Raw genomic sequence first — 25,301 nt, 5'->3', positions numbered from 1 at the left:
GTGTTAGTAATAGCAAACATTTTAACTTTAGTGTTGCTATTAAAAGGAGTCATGTTTCACAGCAAAGCAAGCTATAAAAAAAAACTATATGGTCTGCAATCAATTACCAAGAAAGATTCATAAACTACCAGATTAAGCATAATTCACATTGAAAGGGGAGGAAGCATTACTCCCATTTTGTAAACTGGGATTTACATTATCAGATTTATTTAGAATTCATTACCATCAAACACATAATTGTTATCTCTGGACATCCCTTCTCACACAGTTTACAATTTCTTGGTTCAGTGGAGCTTACCTCTAGGTTGTTAGCAGAACAAAAATGCAAAAACCACTTGGTTCATAACACTAAGCAAAAAATTGATCTCACCTCAAACTGTACACATTTTCTTCTGATAACAGATACTTCATTGGACTGCAAAGGTGCCACTTCATGCTTTACAATTAAAGCAATCTTTGTAAGGTTCTTCCACTTTTCTGGCAGCTCCTAAAATATTTTAAATGAAGAAAATATTCATAATGTAGTAGTCAAGCATTCAAAATTACATTTACATAAATATTTTATTTACACACTGCAGTTAGATGGATTAGACCTGAAGCAAGCTTCTCCTTTTTGATATGAATTTACATCGATAATGTTCAAATAATCCCAAAGTTATACAAAACTGTATGAGTACTTTATAAAAAGACTTTTCAAGCATAATCACAGGTGCAACTGGAAAAGAGAAATGAAATCTACTTGATTTCATTTTATTAGTTTGCTAATGTTTTTGATGCCTGTATATTTTAATCTCTAACCTAACCAGAATATTAGATTTTATTTATTTTTGTATGGGATGCGGGTATAGCTGACAATGTCAGCATTTGTCGATCATCTCTAGATTCCTTTAAGCCAAATGGCTGCCACAGCCATTTCAAAAGTAAGTTGAGTCACAGAAGATAGAGATCATTGGGAAGGTCAGCATTTATTGTGCATCCCTAATTACCCAGAATTAAGAGTCTAAAGTCACATGTGGGCCAAACCAGGTAAGGTCGGCCTATTGCTTTTCCTAAAGGACATTAGTGAACCAGGTAGATTCACCAATTATTTGTGTTTTAGGTTAAAGATAATCCAAAGAGAGGGCAGTGCAGTAGATGTAGTTTACTTGGACTTGTGTAAAACTTTTGTTATGGTTCTGCATGGTAGACTAATTCATAAAGTTCAATCACATGACATTCAGACAGAGTTTGTCAATTGGATACAAAAATTGGCTTTATGGTAGGAGACGGAGGTGGTGGTGGATGGTTATTTTTCAAACTGCAGGCCTGTGACCAGCTGCGTTCCACAAGGATTGGTACTGGGTCTGCTGTTTTTTTGTCATTTCTCTGAATGATTTGGAGGACAACATAGGAGCCATGGTTAGTAAGTTTTCAATGACACCAAAACTGGTGATACACAGGTCTTTCTGGTATAATGTGTGTCTTGTCAATGCGAATTGGCTATAACACGACTGATGAACTGTGGACACTGTTTGGATAACGCAAACTTTCTACTGAATGGGTAGAACAATTTTCTGTAGCGCGATTTCCTACAGTGGTTTGCCACAGAGTAATTTTCTATAGAGCGAGGTTGCAGAGGAATGTAACTGTCGCATTATACAAGAACGCCCTGAAGTGGACAATGAAGAAGATTATCTAAGATTACAAAGAGATCTTGATCAAATGGGCCAATGGACTGAAGAGTGGCAAATGGAGTTTAATTTGGATAAATGAAAATTGCATATTGCATTTTTCTAAAACAAACAAAGGCAGGACTTATACAATTAATGGTAGGGCCCTCGGTAGTGTTGCAGAAAAGAGAGACTGAGGGGTTCAGCTACATAATTCTTTGAAATTTACATGACAGGTAGACAGGGTGGTTAACGCAGTGTTTAGCACACCTACGCTCAGTGGTATGAGCAGTGAAGGCAAGAGTTGAGATATCATGTTGCGGTTGTACAGGATGTTGGTGAGGTCTCTTTTGGAGTACTGTGTGCAGCTCTGGTTGTCCTGCTATAGGAAGGACATTATTAAATTGGAGAGAGTTCAGAAAAGATTTACTAGGATATTATCAGGAATGGAGGGTTTGAGATATAAAAATAGACTGGTGGGTTGGGATTTATTTCACTGAAGCGCAAGAGGTTGAAGGTGATCTTACAGAGGTTTATAAAGTCATGAGGGGCACAGCTAAGATGAATAGTAAAGTTCTTTTCCCTAAGGTGGGGGTATTCTAAAGTATGGAGCATATATTTAAGGAGAGAGAAAAAAATATTTAGAAAGGACATGAGGAGCAACCTATTTACATGCAGTGTGGCTAGTGTGTGGAATGAACCACCAGAGGAAGTGGTGGATGCAGGTATAGTTACAACATTGAAAAGATTTGGATAAGTTCATGAATAGGAAAGGTTTGGAGGGATATGGGCCAAATGCAGGCAGGTAGGACTAGTTTAGTTTGGGAACATAGTCAGTGTGGACTGGTTGGATCAAAGGGTCTCCTCATGCTGTATGACTCTGACTTGGATGCAGGGATAGAAAGTACTATAGCCAAATTTTTAGATGACAATAAAATAGGTGGGGAAGTAAGTTATAAGGAAGAAACTGACAAATCCTAAAAAATGGGATATGGATAAGTTAAGTAAATGGTCCAGAATTTGGCAGATGAAGTTTAACATGGATGTGTTGTCATGGGTGACTTTAACTTCTCTAATATTGATTGGAATCTCATTAGTTCAAATAGTCTGGACGGAGCAGTTTTTGTCAGATATGTCCAGGAAGGATTCCTGACTCAATTTGTTCACAGGCTGCCTAGAGGGGAGGCCATATTGGATTTGATGCATGACAATGAACCAGGCTAGAGGGACTAAGTGCCCTCATGCATGAATTGCAGAGAACTAATGTGCTAATACGGCAGATGATAAGGAAGGCAAATGGAATACTTATTGCTAAAAGAATAGAGTATAAAGGTGCAGAAGTGTAGCTGAAACTAATGAAACCACACCCCGAGTACTGCTGTTTTGGTCCCCTTGAGGAGGAATGTAGTTGTACTGGAGACAGTTCAGAGAAGGTTCACTCAATTAATTCCAGAAATGAAGAATTGCCCTATGAAGAGAAATTGAGCAGTTCAGGCCTATGCTCTCTGGAGACTAGAAGAATGAGAGTAGATCTATTTGAGGCATAAAATACTAAATGGGATTGACAAGTTGATGGAGAGATGATGTTTCCTCATGTGGAGCAGTCTAGAACAAGTAGTCAATGTTTCAGGATAAGAGGTAATAGATTTAAATTGGACTCTTCTCTCAAAGAGTCATGAATCTATGGAATTCACTACCCCAGAACGTGGTGATTGCCAGGACACTGAGTAAAATTAAGGAGGAGACAGACAGATTTTTATGTAGAAATTGACTGAAGGTTTCTGGAGGATAGGCAGAAAAGTGGAGTTGAGGCCAAGATGAGATCAGCCATGATCATATTGAATGACAGAGCAGACGCAATGGGGCTGAATTACAAACTCCTACTCATTCTTATGTCCTTTAAATGTAGCGTCTTGTTCTTGTCATTCCATCAAAATAGTAACTTTCATTTTCTTTCTGCAATTTCTCATGTTTAAAGTTCTACCCCTCAATTTTAATTCTCAATCTCTGTCCTTAATCACTATTGATGAATGAATATCCAATAGAAAGTGGGTTTATATATTGACTGACACACATTTCTTTCACATTTGAGAACTGGGTTTGAAACCAAAGCTCAATCCTTATTTACAGCCAATAGAGAACAGTCACTATAAATGAAAGAAGCTTGGCCAGAATAAGCCAAGTCCCTAGAAGATATTAAATCACTACACAATATTGTCCATGTGCCTGTATCAATTGCTAGCAAATAAGAATTTGGGGAAAGGCCAAAGGATGATGAATGTGCAGAATCTAAATCTTGATGTCATAAACCAAAATGTTCTTGAAGACTGAGTCACAATAAATTGTTTGTGCAATGCTGAGTAAACAGAAAATTTAATACAAATAATAACTGTTCCAATTCCCCTGCACTGACATCTGATTCTCAAACCAAAAATAACTTAATGGCCATGTGGTCTCAAGAAATCCATGCTATTATTTGAAGAAACTCAAATAAAAATCCATCCAGTACATTCATTCACTTCACTGATATACATTGCTGCTTCCATTGTAAAATGGAAAATTTCTGATCACTGTGTTGACCAAATAGCTGTTGGAAATCATCTTCACCTCAGAGAATTCATAACTTGGCATTTTCACTCAAAATACAAGAACACGTGACAGAAAAATGAGTTTATAAGACTTTCAGATAACATATTGACTTTAACAGGTGTTAAGAAGGGGCACCTAAAAGCAGGATTTTACACATTGTGTTTTCTGAGAGTACCACATCTATTAGCATTCACTCATGCAGAACCAAAGATTTATGCTCTGATGAAGAGTCATCTAGATTCCAAACGTGAGCTTGCTTTTTTCTCCACGGATGCTGCCTGACCCACTGTGATTTCCAACATTTTTTGTTTTCAGTCAAAGAGATTTATAATGTCCCTTTGCAATTTTTTCAACTCTATCTCTATATGAAAAAAGGAGAAAATAACAGAATGGAAGAACAATTACAAAAACAGTAGCAGCAAGGTTTAAGCTTTTCTGTGTGCTGAATGCAATATTATCAGAGCATGAGTTAGATGTATACAAAATAGATCAGAATAAGAGAAAACATTTAACAAAAAGCATGGATTCTGCTCTCTAATTATAATATAGACTAGATATTGACTAGTTAGAAAATAGTAATATAGAAGGTTGCAAGTTTCATGGGCTAACATTTCAACAGACCAAACTTAAAAAAAAGATAAATACAAGTATAATCCCAAAAGAAATTCAACAGACACCAAAGATTATTGCTTCGACAGAAGGTATTTACCGCAAGCCCAGCATAAATGTGTTCGGAAAGCTGCTGTCCACAGGTTTTTAGTAATTCTGCTGTTTCTTTCAGAGATTCAAAAGTATCATTTGCAGCTGATTTCCTGTCTCGGACTGCCATTAGATGTGCCATGATTTGAACCAGGCCAACGTAATCACCATCCTGGACCTTTTTCGCAATTCCCTCCTCAGTTATAGTAATAAATGACAGCAATTGATTGACACTGAAAAGACAAAGTAGCGGAAAATCTACAAAAATGAACTTCATTAGTATTAACATTAAAGTTATTAGCTGGCTCAAGAGAAAATATCTCCACAGTCCAAGTGCAAAATTGCCACAGACCAAAACGCTTCCTGTCTTCTCCAACAGAGGGTGGTGCGTATATGGAATGAGCTACCAGAGGAAGCTGCAGAGGTGGGTATAATTACCACATCTAAAGGATGTTTGTACAGATACATGGACAGAAAACGCTTTGGAGGGACATGGACCAAACATAGGCAAATGGGACTAGTTTAATTTGGGATACCTGGTCAGCATGGACAGAGTGAGCCAAAGATCTGTTTCTGTTCTGAATGACTGTATGAGTCAGTGACCTAAGCTGAGAACGGAATCATTTGCAAAGATATAATAAAGGAGTCTGTGGCACAGAGCAAATATAATAGTTACAGACTCATCATATTTAGCTGACAAAAGTTGTGTTTCACCCAAGACTGAATGCCATGAAACATAGTGGCAACAAATTGATCTGCTGTAAGGGAAAGATAGAGCTGATGACATCAATATAAACATAGAAGAAAATATTTGAGGAGGTCACAATTATCTCCACGGCGATCAGTGGAGGTAACCATGCCAGATGTGCAGTGAAGTTCTCACAAGAGGCACTGTGATGACAATCAAACAGGTAAGAGAGGAGCCAAGCAAGGGCAATCCAATGGGCTAGACAACACAGTAGGAAAGTAGTGAGGTTAACCATGTTCAAAGCTATTAAGAGGTGGTACAACACAAAATTATAAATCACAGTGGACGCTACTTGAGATTTAACCTTCGGTGTGACAGAGATTTAAACAGAGTTGCAGAAAAGGTAGACATTGATTTACATAGGATACACAGAAAAAATCCATTCAACTTTACCAGTCCATGCTCATGTTTATGCACTTAGAATCATAGAGTCATAGAGACGTACAGCACGGAAACAGACCCTTCAGTCCAACTTGTCCATGCTGACCAGCTATCCAAACACAATCTAGTCCCACCTGCTAGCACCTGGGTCATATCCCTCCAAACCCTTCCTATTCATATACTCATCCAGATACCTTTTAAATATTGCAATTGTACTGGCCTCCACCACTTCCTCTGGCAGCTCATTCCATACACGTACCACCCTCTGCATGAAAAGGTGCCCCTTAGGTCTCTTTTATATCTTTCCCCCCTCACCCTAAACCTATGCCCTCTAGTTCTGGACTCCCCCCACACCAGGGAAGAGACTTTGTCTATTTATCCTATTCATGCCACTCATGATTTTATAAATTCTATAAGGTCATCCCTCAGCCTCCGACACTCCAAGGAAAACAGCCAGCCTATTCAACCTCTCCCTATAGCTCAAATCCTCCAATCTTGGCAATATTCTTGTAAGTCTTTTCTGAACCTTTCCAAGTTTCACAACATCTTTCCGATAGGAAGGAGACCAGAATTGCATGCAATATTCCAACCAATGTCCTGTACAGCCTAACCAATGTCCTGTACAGCCGCAACATGACCTCCCAACTCCAGTACGCAATACTCTGATCAATAAAAGAAAGCATACCAAACGCCTTCTTCACTATCCTATCTACCTGCACTCCAAGATCTTTGTTCAGCAAGACTCCCTAGGAGCTTACCATTAAGTGTACAAGTCCTGCTAAGATTTGCTTTCCCAAAATGCAGCACCTCGCATTTATCTAAATTACACTCGATCTGCCACTTCTCAGTCCATTGGCCCATCTGCTCAAGATCCAGTTGTAATCTGAGGTAACCTTCTTTGCTGTCCACTACACCTCCAATGTTAGTGTCATCAGCAAACTTAGTAACTATACCTCTTTTGCTCACATCCAAGTCGTTTATATAAATGACAAAAAGTAGTGGACCCAGCATCGATCCTTTGGCACTCCACTGGTCACAGGCCTCCAGTCTGAAAAACAACCCTCCACCATCACCCTCTGTCTTCTACCTTTGAGCCAGTTTTGTATCCAAATGGCTAGTTCTCTCTGTATTCCATGAGATCTAACCTTGTTAACCAGTCTCCTATGGTGAACCTTGTCAAACGCTTTACAGAAGTCCATATAGATCACGTCTACTGCTCAGCCCTCATCAATCCTCTTTGTTCCTTCTTCAAAAAAATTTATCAAGTTTATGAGACATGATTTCCCATGCACAAAGCCATGTTGACTATCTCTAATCAATTCTTGCCTTTCGAAAGTTATGTACATCCTGTCCCTCAGGATTCCCTCCAACAACTTGCCCACCACTGACATCAAGCTTACTGGTCTATAGTTCCCTGGTTTGTCCTTACCATTTTTCCTTAAACAGTGGCACCACATTAGCCAACCTCCAGTTTTCAGGCACCTCACCTGTGATGATCGATGATACAAATATCTCAACAAGAGGCCCAGCAATCACTTCCCTAGCTTCCCACAGTTCTAGGGTACACCTGATCAGGTCCTGAGGATTTATCGCCTTTTAAGCATTTCAAGACATCCAGCACTTTCTCCTCTGTAATCTGGACATTTTTCAAGATGTCACCATCTATTTCCCTACATTCTATATCTTCCATGTCCTTTTCCACAGTAAATCTGATGCAAAATATTCATTTAGTATCTCCCCCATCTCCTGCAGCTCCACACAAATGCCGCCTTGCTGATCTATGAGGGGCCCTATTCTCTGTCTAGTTACCCTTTTGTCCTTAATGTATTTATAAAAACCCTTTAGATTCTCCTTAATTTTATTTGCCAAAGCTCATCTCATGTCCCCTTTTTGCCCTTCTGATTTCCCTCTTAAGCACACTCGTACTGCCTTTATACTCTAAGGATTCACTCGTTCTATCCTGTCTACACCTGACAAATGCTTCCTTCCTTTTCTTAACCAAACCCTCAATTTCTTTAGTCCTCCAGCATTCCCTATACCTACCAGCCTTTCCTTTCACCCTAATAGAAACATACTGGCTCTGGATTCTCAATATCTCATTTCTGAAGGCTTCCCATTTTCCAGCCGTCCCTTCACTTGCACACATCTGCCCCCAGTCAGCTTTTGAAAGTTCTTGCCTAATACCATCAAAATTGGCTTTTCTCCAATTTAGGACTTCACCTTTTAGATCTGGTCTATCTTTTTCCATCACTATTTTAAAATTAATAGAATTATGGTTGCTGGCCTCAAAGTGCTCCCCCACTGACACCTCAGTCACCTGCCCTACCTTATTTCCTAAGGGTAGGTCAAGTGCAAGGTTTGTGAAGGTAGGTCAAGTTTTGCACCTTCTCTAGTAGGTATACCCACATATTGAATCAGAAAATTTTCTTGTACACACTTAACAAATTCCTCTCCATCTAAACCTTTTACACTATGGCATACCTAGCCTATGTTAAAATCTCCTACCATAATCACCCTATTACTCTTACAGATAACCTTCCAAATTTGTTCTCAAGCCTCCTTGCACAGCTCCAAAGGCATGACTGAAGGAAAGTTGAGTACCTTTATGCCAGAATATCACATGGCATGATGACATCTGTCTTAAGGATAAAGTTAAAAATCACACAACACCAGGTTATAGTCCAACAGGTTTAATTGGAAGCACACTAGCTTTCGGAGCGACACTCCTTCATCAGGTGATTGTCCTGGTGTCTTAAGGATACATTGCCTTCTGGTACAGAATCGGTGAGGAAAAAATAACTGAAACTAGTGCAATAGTATTTCCTTACCTAGTGATCACATGGTTTAGAAGGTGTTCCTTAAATATCCAGCTCCATCTTTTTATTATATTTAACAAGGATAATTTGAGTGGTTTAATGCTGACTTGAAACCATCCAAAAGTGTGGACATCTTCAAAGGCACTAATTTGGATATATAGTGTTTCATAAATATTGATCTAGAAAAAGAAAAATGGAATTTTAAAAATTACACTGTTACAACTTTATTGCTTACCAATATAAATATATTACATGTTTACTGAGGTATGAGTCAAAAGACTTCAGCTGATTCAGATACCAATTTAGTTACTTCATTAAATGTACTGTCTGAGACTAGAATGATTAATGTTATGATATCTTCAAAAAAAGTGGGCCACATTTATGTCTGTTTCACTTTTCTTTAAGCACTTTGGCAGTAACACTGTTTTAAAAAAAGTGACCCAATATTTAGTTAAATAAATGAAAATATATTGCCATATATGTAGACAAAATTCAAGAATATTCACAAATTAATGAAGTCTATATTCAAGATCCCAAGTATTGTGGATATACTACTTGTACAAAGATCAAGCCTGAGCTTTTCTCAGGCTAGTCACTCGAATTCCCAATCAGAATCATTGATGCTCAATTAGTAATTGCACAACAATATACTGCAGAGGTATAACACTGGTAACTCTTCTAATTGAATGTAAAATTTAGGGTAGAGTTGCAACCTGCCATGGTGGTCAAGTGTCGCTTCATGTGAAGTATATATGACAAATTTTCTGGCATGTCATACATTCAGCCCAACTGTGCTGCCAGTCTGTAGGAAATCAATGTAGCTGATTGAGAGGTAACATTTGGTGAGCACACAGGGGATATCTCCACCCCCCTCCCCTTCTCTTAAGTAGTACATCCACCAGTGAAGGTTCACAGTACCTCAGTTTAACTTCTCATCTGAACAACAGGGCTATGTTTGGCCACATTATCACTGAAGTGGGTCAGAAGAAGATCGCTGGGAATTGTTTCGAATCTAAAAGGCCCAGGGAATCAGAGATGACACCAATGTAATAATGAAGGTGCCTCAATACATTGGAACATAGAGGCTTCCGACAAGATGGGCATTGGAATGCTTCAATATGGACCTTTCACTTTGTTGACCTGATTCACTTCTCTACTGTATAATATGTGCATTGTGCAGCAGTATGAATGAAAACTTTTCCCTGTAAACCCACAGCACCAAAGAATGACAGCAGTGAATTCAAGAAAATGATTTGGATATTTCATTCTCCAAGGTTTGAGGTAAACAACACCTGGAGCCTACGCAGCCTGTAAGACCTTGGTTGTGTTTGTGAATTGTGGAACTTGGGTGAAACTTTATAGTTCAGCTGGCATTACCTTTGCTCCACAGCCATTATTAGGATTAATTTGTAATGTTCAATCACATGGTCAAGATTGCTCATGGCCAGGATTTGTAGTTGATATAGTCAGGGCAATGCATGAGGTCTTTATCCAGAATTCCATGATAACAAATGCATTTATCTGTAATGTGCGAACATCTGATTAATGCAAGTGCCCTTGAAGACATCGTTCACAAATAGAACTTATTTGCTCAAAGAGTAAAGAGCACTTATTCCACCCACTTTGGGTATAGCCACATCCATTTTTTCATTTCCACTGCCCACTCATGTTGGGGATGAAAGTGACAAAGGTATCACTTCATCAAGAATGTACAGGCTCAGCCTCTCAATCTATAAATCCTCACAAACCTTCATGTTCACTTCAGAATAGTCACTTCAGTATTGTGGCCTGTTAGAAGGGATTCCAGCAAAGATGCACCTTAATTTGGAAGGCAAGAGGTGACCTTGCAAAAGAGAGAAAGGCTGGAGATGGCACAGTAGTTTGCCACTACGGAGTGGACAAGCATTGTTTTCTTGAGGAGACAAGTTTAACAACATATTCAAAGGACAGGAGCAGAACCCAAGGAGAGAGAACTGTCAATAACATCAGCTATCATGGGAGCCAGTCATGTTATATCTTTTGTGTAAGTATTGTTAAAGATTCTTGAACGTAATTTTAAAGTTCAAGTTTTCTCTTCACATAGAAAGCTATTTATCCACTTTACTTTATGTCTTGCAAAATACCATCCTTGAATTTCAAAATTTCCAAATTATTTCTCCCATACCTCTGATTCAGCTGCAGACATTAATGTATCAACAGGGAGAACTATGTAGTCAACTGTGTCTTACCTCTCCATGGTATAGAATGCCAATGCAGCCAATTTATGCTTTTACTCATCAAGATAAATGGTAAGGTCCCAAAATACCCAATACAGTTGGGCCCACAATGACTAATGCCAGGAATGGCAACTTTGTACACTTTTCACTATACTCCTGCAGGAGAAAGTGAGGTCTGCAGACGCTGGAGATCAAAGCTGAAACTTTATTGCTGGAACAGCACAGCAGGTCAGGCAGCATCTAGGGAACAGAAGATTCGACGTTTCGGGCACATGCCTTATACTCCTGCATCCTTGTGCTTGAGTACACGTGACAAAAAATCTAATGCTAACTAGGAGCACAAGTAGGATATTCAACCCCTGAAGCCTGTTCCATCACTTACGAAGATCATAGCTGATCTAATTATAACCATAAACCCACAGACCCAACTATCCCTCATTAACGTTTCACCTCCTTGCTTACTACGAAATAATCCCTCTTTGCTTTAAAAACATTCAAAGACTCTGCTTACATCAGCTTTCTAGAAATAAATTTCAAAAACTTACACCCTTCTCTGGAAATACTTCGCCTCATCTCAGTTTTAAAACCTCTTATTTTTAAACAGTAACCACTAGTTCAAGATTCTTCTGAAGAGAAGACATCTAATCTGTGAAGACCCCTCAAGATCTTCAGCTTCAAACAAATCACCTCTTACACTTCTAAACTCCAGCCGTTACAAGCCAAGTCTGTCTAACCTTTCCTCCTCAACCTGCACATTTCAGATATTAGTCCGGTAACCTTCTCAGAATTGTTTTCACGCATTTACATCCTTTCTTAAGATGACCAATACTGTACACAATACTCCAGTTATGATCTCATCAATTCTGTGTGTTACTGAAACAAAGCACTATTACATCTGTATTTAATTCCCCTCACAATAATTTATAATAATTTATTAGCTTTGCTCATTTACTTGCTGTACCTGCTTACTACTGTGATTCATGCAATAAGATACCATTCATTTGTACCCAAGAGCCCTGCACTGTCTATCTGAGTAACATGCTTTTTTATTTTTCTTCCTGCCAAAATGGACAATTCCATATTTTCCCACATTATTCTCCACTTGCCAGATCCTTGTCCAAATATTAAGCTACCTATTTTTGTAACCTCCTTTTGTTCTTTTCACAACTTACTATGGCAAGAAAGGAGACAATTGATGTTTCCTCTGTAATTAGCAAATACTTAAGATAGGAGGAAATGAGGATTGCCGATGCTGGATATCAGAGTCGAGAGTGTGGTGCAGGAAAAGCACACAGGTCAGGCAGCATCCGAGGAGCAGGAGAATCGATGTTTCGGGCAAAAGTCTTTCATCAAGAAAATACTTAAGATACCTTATCTTACCTGCTCTCTAAATTGCTCCAGTTGAGGTGGGCACTTTGGAAGTCCACAGTCTGCTTGAATTTCAAGCTCCTCTGAAGACAGTGAACGACCATAGAGGAGAAACTGCCTCATGAATTCTTTTCGGTCATTCATCCACAGATAGCTGTACTTGTCAAAAGAAGCTTGATATTTTATTGCTTTGTCAACAGCTCTTCTCACTTTGTTCATGATCTCTTGATGCATCACAGCCAAATCACTCATTGTATCTATTTCTTGCTGTATGTAGAAATTAAAATATGTCCAATCTTATGCTGTTAATTAGTTTAGAACAAATGAGTATTTTGTTTGCTTTTCAAAATTCATTATTCAAAGTTTAATAAGATGCATTTAATGTTAAGTCAACATAATAAATTACTCAAGCTAACCCAGAAACAAACAGTTCATGGAAATTGGTTGAATGGCAGGTGACAGTAAGTATGGAGAATGGTTAAGTACTCAAATTGCCAGGATGTGATCAGTGGTGTCCCATAAGGATCTGGTTTAGAGCCTCAATTATTCACATTATTGATTAATGACTGGAGTAATAACATAAAGAGTCATACATTCAAAGTTGCTGATGATACAAAGTTCGGTGGCGTTATAGGTAAAGTATATGGTAGTATAAGCGCAGCAGGTCAGGCAGCATCCAAGGAGCAGGAGAATCGACATTTCGGGCATGAGCCCTTCTTCGGGCTCATGCCCGAAACGTCGATTCTCCTGCTCCTTGGATGCTGCCTGACCTGCTGCGCTTTTCCAGCAACACATTTTCAGCTCTGATCTCCAGCATCTGCAGTCCTTACTTTCTCCTATATGGCAGTATAAAATTACAAAGGGATACTAATGGACCACATGAATGGGCAAAACTGTGGCAGATGGAGTTCATTGTAAGCAAGTGAGAGGTTATTCATTTTGGACCAAAAAAGAACAGATCAGGGTATTTCCAAATAGAACAAAGAACAAAAAAAAATTACCACCCAGGAACAGGCCCATCAGCCCTTCAAGCCGGAGCTGATCCAAATCCACTGTCTAAACCTATCGACCAATTCCTAAGCACCTGTATCCCTCTGCTCCCCACCTACTCATTCATCTGTCCAGACACACCTTAAATAAATCTACCGTGCCTGCCTCTACTACCTCTGCTGACAATGCGTTCCAGGCACCTACCACCCTCTGTGTAAAGTACTTTCCGCATGTGTGCCCCTTAAACTTTTCACCTCTCACCTTGAACACGTGACCTCTTGTTATTGAATCCCTCACCCTGAAAAAGCTTATCTCGATCCACCCTGCCTATACACTTCATGATTTTGTAGACCTCAATCAGGTCCCCCCTCAATCTCCTTTTTTCTAATGAAAACAATCCTAACCTACTCAACCTCTCTTCACAGCTAGCACCTTCCGTACCAGACAACATCCTCATAAACCTTCTCTGCACCCTCTCCAAAGCATCTGCATTCTTTTGGTAATGTGGCGACCAGAACTGTACACAATATTCTAAATGCGGCCGAACCAAAGTCTTGTTCAATTTTAGCGGGACCTTCCAGCTCTTATACCCAATACCCCTTCTGATGAAGGCAAGCATACCATATGCCTTCTTGACCACTCTATTCACCTGTGCAGCCACCTTCAGGGTACAATGAACCTGAACTCCCAGATCTCTCTGCTCTTCAACTTTTCCCAAGGCTCTTCCATTTACAGTATAGTTCGCTCTAGAATTAGACTTCCCAAAATGCATCACTTCACATTTCCCTGGATTGAACTCCATCTGCCACTTCTCCACCCAACTCTCCAGTCTATCTATATTTTCCTGTATTCTTTGACCCTCCCCTCTGCCCTCTGCTACTCCACCAATCTTCGTGTCATCTGCAAACTTACTGATCAGACCAACAATGCCATCTTCCAGATCATTTATGTATATTACAAACAACAGTGGCCCCAGCACTGATCCCTGTGGGACATCACTGGTCACCTTTCTTCACTTCACGAAACTCCCTTCAATTACTATTCTCTGTCTCCTGTTGCTCAACCAGTTCTTTATCAACCTAGCTAGAACACCCTGCACCCCATGTGACTTCACTTTCTCCATTAGTTTACCATAGGGAACCTTATCAAATGCCCTACTAAAATCCACGTATATGACATTTACAGCCCTTCCTTCATCTATCAACATGGTCACTTTCTCAAAGAACTCTATTAAGTGGACGGCACGGTGGCACAGTGGTTAGCACTGCTGCCTCACAGCGCCTGAGACCCGGGTTCAATTCCCGCCTCAGGCGACTGACTGTGTGGAGTTTGCACGTTCTCCCCGTGTCTGTGTGGGTTTCCTCCGGGTGCTCCGGTTTCCTCCCACAGTCCAAAGATGTGCAGGTCAGGTGAATTGGCCATGCTAAATTGCCCATGGTGTTAGGTAAGGAGTAAATGTAGGGGTATGGGTGGGTTGCGCTTCAGCGGGTCGGTATGGACTTGTTGGGCCGAAGGGCCTGTTTCCACACTGTAATGTAATCTAATCTAAAAACAAAAGTTGGTAAGGCACAATCTCCACCACACAAAAGCAAGCTGCTTATCACTGATAAGCCCATTCTTTTCCAAATATAAATAGATTTTATCCCTCAGTACCTTCTCCAGTACCTTTCCCACCACTGACGTCTGGCTCACTGGTCTATAGTTACGTGGAATATCCCTACTACCCTTCTTGTACAGGGGGACAACAAGAGCAACCTTCCAGCCCTCTGGCATTTCACCTAGTTTAAGGATGCTACAGATATCTGTCAGAGCCCCAGCTATTTCCTCTCTCACCTCCCTCAGCAATCTGGGATAGGTCCCTTCCAGTCCTGGGGATCTGTCCACTTAATATCCTTGAGCCTACCCAACACATCTTCTCTCCTTCCGTCAACATGATCCAGAGTAAACAAACTTCTATCTCTAATTTCAACATTCATCATGTCCCTCCCCTCAGTGAACACTGATGCAAAGTAAGAATCTCACCCATTTTCTCAGGTTCGACACACAACCTTCCTTCCTTATCCTTTAGTGGACCAACCCTTTCTCTAGTCACCTTCTTGATTCCTATATATAAATAAAAGGCATTGGGATTCTCCTTAATAATGCTCGCTAAAGTTATTTCATGACCCCTTTTAGCCCGCTTGATTTCTCGTTTAAGATTGGTCCTACCCTCCCGATATTCCTTCAAGGGCCATTCTGTTCTTAGCTGCCTGGACCTTACGTACGCTTCCCTTTTTCTCTTGGCTAATTGCATGATTTCTCCTGTCATCCATGGTTCACGAATCTTGTCTTTCCTATACCTTGCTTTTAAAGGGACATGCGTATCTGCTCTATCTTCACCCCTATCTTTGAAAGCCTCCCACATATCAAATATGGGCTTCCTTTCAAATAGCTGTTCCCAATCCACATTTCCCAGATCCTGCCAAATTTTGATATAATTGGCCTTAGCCCAGTTTAGAACTCTTCCCTTAGGACCACTCTCATTTTTGTCCACGAGTATTCTCAAACTAACAGAATTGTGGTCACTATTCCCAAAGAAATCCCCCAATGCAACTTCTACCACCTGGCTCATTCCCCAACACCAAGTCCAATATTGCCCCTTCCCTCATTGAACCATTGACATATTGATTAGATTAAATTACATTACATTGGGGAAACAGGCCCTTCGGCCCAACAAGTCCACATCGACCCGCCGAAGCGTAACCCACCCATACCCCTACATTTACCCCTTACCTAACAATACAGGCAATTTAGCATGGCCAATTCACCTGACCTGCACATCTTTGGACTGTGGGAGGAAACCGGAGCACCCGGAGGAAACCCACGCAGACACAGGGAGGATATGCAAACTCCACACAGACAGTCGCCTGAGGCGGGAAATGAACCCAGATCTCTGGCGCTGTGAGGCAGCGGTGCTAACCATTGTGCCACCGTGCCGCCCACAATGGTTCAATGAGGGAAGGGGCAATATTGGACTTGGTGTTGGGGAATGAGCCAGGTGGTAGAAGTTGCATTGGGGGATTTCTTTGGGAATAATGATCACAATTCTGTAAGTTTGAGAATACTCGTGGACAAAAATGAGAGTGGTCCTAAGGGAAGAGTACTAAACTGGGCTAAGGCCAATTATATCAAAATTTGGCAGGATCTGGGAAATGTGGATTGGCAACAGCTATTTGTAAGGAAGCCCATATTGCTCGAGAAGACTTTCCTGGACATGCCTTACAAATTCTGCCCCATCTAGACATCTGACACTATGTGTATCCCAGTTAATCCTTGGAAAATTAAAATCTCCCATCACCACCATCCTGTTGCCTCTACATCTTTCCATAATCTGTTTACCTATTTGTTTTTCTACCTCACGCTCACTGTTGGGAGGCCTGTAATACAGGCCCAACAATGTAACTGCAACCTTCTTATTTCTGAGCTCTATCCATAACGCCTCACTGCTCAAGCCTTCCACAGTGTCCTCCTTTAGCACAGCTGTGATATCATCCCTGACCAGCAATGCAACTCCTCTTCCCCTGTCTGAAGCATCTATATCCTGGAACATTTAGTTGCCAATCATGCCCTTCCTTCAATCAAGTCTCTGTGATCGCAATAACGTCATACTTCCAGGCACCAATCCAAGCCCTAAATTCATCTACCTTACCCACTATACGCCTTTCGTTAAAGTATATGCATTTCAGGCTGCCAGTTCTTAGGCGTTCATCTGCTCTCTGCCTACTCTTCCCCTTGGTAATGCTGACTTCATGATCCTTACAGTCTTTCATTTCCACCTCACTGTCTACTAATCTTCTAGTATAAAAAGTATAATAGTATAAAGTTAAATATATTGGCTGTCTAAAGACACTTGGAGGTTCAAATGCATAGATTTGTAAAATATCACAAGCAGGTGCAGAAAATAATCAAGAAAGCTAATGCAGAAGCTATGCTGCAGTTATACAAAACTTTGGTTCGACTCCACTTGGAGTAATATGAGCAGATCTGAGCACCACAATTTAGGAAGGATATATTGGCCTTCGAGGGAGTATAAGAATGACAACTGGGCTCAGGGATTAAGTTTGAGGAGAGATCACACAAATGAGGTGGGTTTTCTCTAGAATTTAGACGGTTAAAAGGTGATCTGATTGGCCTATTGGCAGACCTTTCTCACAGCCTTATTGATCCAGCATAAACAAGGGCCAAATTCCAAGCTTTCTGGTTGGTAATTCAGATCAAGCAAGTATCCACATGGATTGCTGATTGAAGATCAGGATTACTCACTGCAACAAGGGATCATAGTTTCAGTTTACTCCCCAACCTCTCTGACGCAGTGCAACAGAATTTCAACATATAGGTGAACTGGGAAAATCAGGTTGGTCATGGATTGCAAGGAATGTCTGCAAGATGGCTTTTTGGAGCGGCTTGTGGTGGAGCCCATTAGGGAACAGGCAATACTGGATTTAGTGGGTGCAACGAGGCAGACTTAATAAGAGAGCTGAAGGTGAACGAACCCTTTGGAGGCAGTGATCATAATATGATTGAATTTACTCTGCAATTTGAGAAGGAGAAGATAGAATCAGAGCTAACATTATTACAGCTGAATAAAGGCAACTACAGAGGCATGAAGAAGGAGCTGGGTAGAATTGATTAGGAGAGGAGCATAGCAGGAAAGACAGTGGAACAGCAATAGCTAGAGTTTCTGGGAGTAATTCAGGAGACACAGCACAGATTCATCCCGAGGAAAATGAAGCATGGGACAGGGAGGATGAGGCAATCACAGCTGACTGGGGAATTAAGGGATAGCATAAAGAGAAAGCATATCATGTGGCAAAGGGCAATGGGAAATCAGAGGATTAGGAAGCTTATAAAGACCAACAGAGGGCAACAACAAAAAAAAGAAATAAAGAGGAAGAAGATTAAATATGAGGGTAAGCTAGCCAGTAATATACAGGAAGACTATAAGAGTTTCTTTAGATATATAAAGGGCAACGAGAAGCAAAAGTGGACATTGGACTGCTGAAAAATGACACTGGAGAGATAGTATTGGGGAACAAGGAAATGGCAGTGGAACTGAATAATTACTTCTCATCAGTCTTCACGGTGGAAGACACAACTAATATCTCACAAATTCAAGAGAGTGAGGGGGCAGAGCTGAGTATGCTAGCCAAATACAAGGAGAAGTTGCTAGAAAAACTGAAAGGTTTGAAAGTGGATAAATACCCTGGATCAGATGGACTACCTTCCAAAGTTTTAAAGGAGATGGCTGAAGAGATAGTGGAGGTATTAGTGGTGATCCTTCAGAAATGACTACAGTCAGAGAGGACTGGAAAATTGCTAACCTGACACCCCTGTTTAAAAAGGGAAAAAGGCAAAAGATAGAAAATTACAGACCCATTAGCCCAACCTCAGTCGTGAGTAAGATTTCAGAGTCCATTGTGAAGGGTGAGATTTATGAATACTTGAAAGTGTTTGGCAAAACAGAGCAAAGTCAGCATGGTGCCATCAAGGGGAAGTCGTGCCTGACAAATCTGCTAGAATTCATTGGACAGGTAACAAGCAAGTTAGATGAAGGAGAACCAATGGATGTTATCTGCCTGAACGTCAAGAAGGTCTTTGACAAGGTGCTGCATAGGAGGCTGGTAAGTAAGATTCAGGCTGGCATGAATAGAAGATTGGCTGTCTGGCAGAAAGCAAGAGAATTGGGATAAAAGGGTCTTTCTCAGGATGGCAGTCAGTGTCAATGGTGTTCCAGAATGCTCAGGTGTTGGAACCATAACTTTTCACTTTATACATTAACAATCTATTGAAGGAACGGAATGCATTCTGGCTAAGTTTGTAGATGATACAAAAATAGGTAGAGGGACAGGTAGTATTGAGGAGGCAGGGAGGCTGCAGAAGGACTTGGACTGGTTAGGAGAGTGGGCAAAGAAGTGACAAATAGAGTACAAGTGTGAGGTGATGCACTTTGTTAAGAAGAATAGAAGCATGGACTATTTTCTAAATGGGAAGAAAATTCAGAAGTCTAAAGTGCAAGGAGACTTGGGAGTTCTAGTCCGGGATTCTCTCAAGGTAAACTCACAGGTTGATTTGGTAGTTAGGAAGGCAAATGCAATGTTGGCATTTATTTTGAAAGGACTTGAATATAAAAGCATGGATGTACTTGTGAGGCTCTTTTAGGTTCTGGTCAAACCCCATTTGGAGCATTGTGCTCAGCTTTGGGCCCCATATCCCAGAAAGGGTGTACTGGCCCTGGAGTAGGTCTAGAGCAGATTCACAAGAATGGTCCCAGGAATGAAAAGCTGAACATATGAGGAACGTTTGAGAATTCTGGGTCTATACGCAATGGAGTTTAGAAGGATGGGAGGGATTAAATTGAAACTTACAGAATACTGAATGGCCTGGTCAGAGTGGAAGCTGACGTTTCCATTAGTAGAAGGCACAGCCTTCGAGTAAAGGGAAGACCTTTTAGAACAGAGATGAAGAGAGACTTCTTCAGCCAGAAAGTGGCCAAGCTATGGGATTCATTGCCACAGAAAGCTGTACAGGTCAGGTCACTGAGTATATTTAAGACGGAGATCAATAGGTTCTTGATTATCAAGGGTTACAGGGAGAAAGTGGGAGAATGGAGTTGAGAAACTTATTAGCCATGATTGAGTGGCAGAGCAGATTAAATGGGCAGAATGGACTAATTTCTGCTCCTTTGCTTTATGGACTTATAACCTAATGTTGTTGATTCCCTAAGTCATTCATACTGCAACTCGATGTTCTCCCCTTTCTATTTTCTTTACCTATTAAGTATTTTACGGCCAAGTCTCACTTCTGAGTCAGTAATTACTGTAATGGGTCCAAGCTGCATTCTACAGATTTGTGCACATAATCTAAAGATTACCTCAAAGCTGTATTAAGGGGTGCTATGGTATTGGTAACACCATGTTACAAGTGAACTGAGTACCTGTCTGCCCTCGCAGATGATACAGAAGATACTGTGGCAATATTCAAATAAGTTTTTCACCAAAAACAGATAATCTGATTACTTATTGTAAGTGGGACCTTGATGCTATATTACAAGTGACAAACTTTCAAAAGTACTTCTTTAGCTGTAAAACATGTACAGTCATCTTGACACAGCCAAGAACCTGGCTAAGTACAAGTTACTTTCTTTGGCTTAAAATAATCTAGTGAAATACCTGATAGGTGTCAATTCCAAGATGTTTTGCTATTCTTTTTACTTTAGAACCAATTTTGTATACAGCATTTATTGATTCTTCTATGAGATCACAAAAATTGTTCCTCTTTTCAAGATCCAAGGGAGGATTGAACGACAATTCACACCCATGAAGAACCAGCTGCACTTCAAACTGAGGTGGTGATTTGGGCAAAGTTTCTGTACATTCATTTAGATATTGAAGAAAGGATTTAATGGTCATGTAGAACCCGTCTAAAATTATGTGATCAATGTACTCAGCATACACTTTCCATTCATCAGCTTGGTCATCTGCATAGAACAGGTGAAGATTATCCTGTAAACATGGGAAAAAGAAATTCAATTTTTTTCACAACGTAAGCAATGGTTAACCTCTGCATACATCAATTGCAATTCTATTCTAGGTATCAAGATACAATATATATAAAAACAAAGCTGTACTAAGGGGTGCTGTGGTATTGGTAACACCATGTTACAAGTGAACTGAATACCTGTCTGCCCTCGCAGATGATACAGAAGATACTGTGGCAATATTCAAATAAGTTTTTCACCAAAAACAGATAATCTGATTACTTATTGTTTTACTGTTAAACTGTTTGACTGAAATCAAAACAAAAACAATTCAATGTTTCAAAATGAAGGTAATTTAAGATAACAATTTGCCAGAGAAAAGACAAGTCCACCCAAGTTTTTTCTAATTTACAAAAACTCAGTTCACCACAAATATTTTAAGCCTGGCTTTTATTTCTTTAAAGTTACATTGGTTGCAAATATTTAAACATTGTTAGCATCATAACAATGTGAATTTAGTTTGAAGCAAAACTTTAACTTTTTAATCTAAAATACAAATTGGGGTAGAATGGTATGTAGTTTTAAAACAAATGTCCTACCAATTTGCAGAGGGGAAAATGGTGCATATTTGTAACTTAAGCATCATTTAATTTACAAGTTTAGTCTCAGTTTTAAAAAAAATCAAATAGGTATAAGCTGGGAAGTTCAGATTTAGTGAAGAATGGCCTGATTCAAAATTCAAAATTCCAGAGGGCGTTTTCATAAAATGTATTAAATTATGTACTTTAAATTCATATGCTTGTACATCCTACACATGTACATGACAAGTCCTTGGGTGGAATTTTATGATTCCATATTAGCAGTTCTGCAAGCAAGGAGACCTGTTCATTTTCCAAGGTGGTCATCATTCTCCACCTACCTAACTATAATTTTACCTGGGCAAATGAGGTTTGGGGTGCCCTTTCCACCACTGAGACCCTAAAATTGGCCAATTCATGGTCACTTCCTGCCCTGGCCACAACTCAACAACAGCAGTAGGTAAGTCATCTAGACTCAAAACATAAGCTTGCTCTCTCCACGGATGATGCCAGAACCACTTTGATTCCCAGCATTTTTAATTTGAGGCAGACTAGGCATTTCTAGGACCATGAATTTGTATGAAGTATGGCAAGAAATTATCCAACAGAGTAATGCTTATCTCGCAGGATGGCTTTGATGAGCCTTACTTCGGCATCAAACTTTCATAGTGAGGAAATGAGTTGGGTCCTATCTATCAGATTGTTGATAAGACCAATCCTATTGTACTTGAAACTGTAGGAATACCAATGCCTATATGAAACTCATGAATGAACCCAAGGTCCCCACTTTGAACAGACCGCATTTTCCAAAGACTACTGGATCATAACAAATAGCATGACCCTTCAATCATTTGTAAGAGACAAGGTCCTGGCTCTACCCAGACCATTTTGCAAATCCCAAAACATTCTGATATTAACCAGAATTTTGAGTTTGACCTCATTCCAGAATAGGCCATCATCGCTTTAAACTGCTGCCTCCAAGCTCTCTCCAAACAATGATGTCAGAAACCTGACTTTTACATTAAATGGACTAAAATCTCTGACCTCAACCAGTTGGTGAATTGATTCTCCTCCATCTTGAATGAATTTGTAATATTTCATCATTTTCTCTTCCTTGTCAAGGAACAGTGTTGCAGAGTCATATTTATTATGCAGAAAAAACAATGCATGACTCCAGTCTTGTACAATTGAATGAATTGTCTCTACATTACATTTGATTTTCTGCATTCTACTGTTCAGATCTTGCATCAGCTGTCTAGTCTGTTGGATATATTCCCATGAATCCTCTGTTTGCCATGTTAAGGTTTCTGTGGCAGGTCTCAACTGTTCATTAATTTTCTTTAATTCATGCTCAACAAGTGGAAATTCCACTTCCAGTATGGAGGTATGTAGTTTATTGTAGATGTCAGTTATCAGTTTCCAGTTTTCAACACACTATCAAAGAAACAGACTTGCAAAAATCAAAAAATCAAAATTCATCTCATTTTAAACATTTTTATTGTACAATGCAAATATTGCCATGATAATAGTTTAAATAATGAAAATTTAAACTATCTGGCTGGTAGAATTTAATATCTGTGCAAATTACGTCAGCTTCCTACTGTTATTATTTAGTGTTTCTGATTTGCCCTTTTACACAGGATTCCTATTTCTGTGCAACATCACATTTCAAAATTCAAAATCTGTGTTTTTGTATTACTATTTCATAACATTTCATCCTAATGGCAGAAATAAAAGTCTAAAATCTCTTTGAACCCTTCATGCAACAGTGTACTGTGTGTGTTATGACAGAAAAGCAGGGACTATTTCCATAGGTTGGCCCAGATTTTTTAGACAACAGGAAGGAACAATCCTTCCTGTTGACCTTGAACAAAGTTATCCAGAGATCTAGCAATGCATATTGTGTGGTTTCTCTCTTCCCCAGTTGCAGTTTAAGTCAGATGTCAAGTCAAAAGGATCTCCAAGTCAATTGCCCATGATGTCAGCTAGAGGAAGAGCTGCTCACATTGAAGGAATTACACAGCAAGTTAGGAAGCTAAAATCAACCCAAAACCACTTTAGATAGAAAAAATAAATGATGATTAGATTAAGATAAATGGCTTAAATATTAATAAATCAAATCTTTCAAAAAGAAAAACAACTAAGGCAAATTGTGTTTGATCAAATCATTGAACCTTTTGATGAGGTTCATATCTTCAGAGGATGATGAAGAAGTGGCATTAAATTAATTTCATAATGGGGCTGGGAGTGAGGATTCTAATAAAGGAGAATCTGACAAGTTAAAATAAAATGCAGACAATAATACAAGGCAGTAACAGGTAATGATGAGCAGAGTGTGACAGGAAGAGTCACAGGGTATATTTAGAGTACACCAGCAATGCATTCAGGTTAAGGGGAAATGGTTTAAAAGAAGGCTTTTTATTTAAATGCAAGCAATATTCATAACAAGAAACTCATGCAATTGGTACACTGAGAAATAAATGAATATGACACAATAGGGCACAATGGTGACAAGACTGGGAACTGTACATTGAACAGTCTTGATATTTCAGAAGAATAGGTAGAAAAAAGAACAAGGTGGATAGCTCTGTCAGTGATGGATGTGACCAGTGAGAAACACTCTTGGCTCAAAAAATCAAGATGTAGACTCAATTTGAATAAGATAGTGAGAAAGGAGTTACTGATGGGAGTAGTCTGCACTTCCCTTAACAGTAGACACAGCACAATATTGTTATGAAGGTGTAGAGGTGTACTGTACCTTTAAGAGAGTTGAAAAGCAAGCAAGAACTGACAAAGCACAGAAAATCCTGAACAAGATAAAAATGTAACACTTGGTCAAAACAAATAGCAGCAGCAGGGTTGCTGGGAAACAAAAACAAATTCAAATTCAGCCAGTTTAAATTATGCCCCAAGATACCAAAATCCAATCAAATTTGAATTTAATATTTTGGTAATATTAAAACCAATGAAACCATCTGATGTTCTGGGGAAGAAAACTGGACATTTTGAACAGTTAGTGGGAGAACTGCCAAAGACCAACAAACATAGACTGCGAGCTAAAGAACGCTCTGAAAGGTACGTGTCTATGGGGAGTCTGCACAGCAGAACATTGAAGCTGACCTGAGGAACATCTACAAAGGAGAATGAGCAAAGCTGACTGGTTTTGAAATATGATTTATTTTTGTAAATCTTACTCAGGATTTATTTCAAATCAGACTAGTATTATAGAGGCAGAAGATGGGTCTAAGAGAAAGGAGTTGTAAATAGTTGTTGGTTTTAATATTCTCTATTGGAGAATAAAGAATTAAAGGATAAAGTTGTTAATTTTTACTTTAAATAGAGACCTTGTGGTAGCTCTTTGCCTCTCAAATTTTAACATTACAGCATGAGGTAAATCTTTTCTCTGTTGAAAACGTGTTGCTGGAAAAGCTCAGCAGGTCAGGCAGCATCGAAGGAATAGGAGAATCGACGTCTCGGGCATAAGCCCTTCTTCAGGAATGAGAAAAGTGTGCCCAGCAGGCTAAGATAAAAGGTAGGGAGGAGGGACTTGGGGTATGGGCGTTGGAAATGCGATAGGTGGAAGGAGGTCAAGGTGAGGGTGATAGGCCGGAGTGGGGTGGGGGCGGAGAGGTCAGGAAGAAGATTGCAGGTTAGGAAGGCGGTGCTGAGTTTGAGGGATTTGACTGAGACAAGGTGAGAGGAGGGGAAATGAGGAAACTGGAGAAATCTGAGTTCATCCCTTGTGGTTGAA

The 25,301-nt window shown here is 39.8% G+C and overlaps 1 protein-coding gene across 6 annotated transcripts in view; it reads right to left on the bottom strand.

Annotated features, from left to right (window-relative positions):
• dnah9l (dynein, axonemal, heavy polypeptide 9 like) overlaps positions 1 to 25,301 on the bottom strand; it is a 427,363-nt gene that overhangs the window by 341,345 nt on the left and 60,717 nt on the right. For all 6 annotated transcript variants that reach the window (XR_006312134.1, XM_043693606.1, XM_043693607.1 and 3 more), the window contains exons 15-20: positions 22,595 to 22,984; positions 20,665 to 20,997; positions 12,479 to 12,733; positions 8,895 to 9,061; positions 4,948 to 5,170; positions 371 to 487 (exon numbers count right to left, since the gene is read on the bottom strand). Coding sequence is in view for 5 of the 6 variants with exons in the window: in XM_043693606.1 (XP_043549541.1) it covers positions 371 to 487; positions 4,948 to 5,170; positions 8,895 to 9,061; positions 12,479 to 12,733; positions 20,665 to 20,997; positions 22,595 to 22,984 (1,485 nt within the window). In the remaining variant the exon portion in view is untranslated. The remainder of the gene's footprint in view (positions 1 to 370; positions 488 to 4,947; positions 5,171 to 8,894; positions 9,062 to 12,478; positions 12,734 to 20,664; positions 20,998 to 22,594; positions 22,985 to 25,301) is intronic.

Source organism: Chiloscyllium plagiosum, chromosome 7, assembly GCF_004010195.1.
Source record: "Chiloscyllium plagiosum isolate BGI_BamShark_2017 chromosome 7, ASM401019v2, whole genome shotgun sequence".
NCBI classification, from domain to species: domain Eukaryota; kingdom Metazoa; phylum Chordata; class Chondrichthyes; order Orectolobiformes; family Hemiscylliidae; genus Chiloscyllium; species Chiloscyllium plagiosum.
The sequence above is the reverse complement of the archived record's forward strand: the minus strand, read 5'-3'. Positions and strand labels throughout refer to the sequence as shown.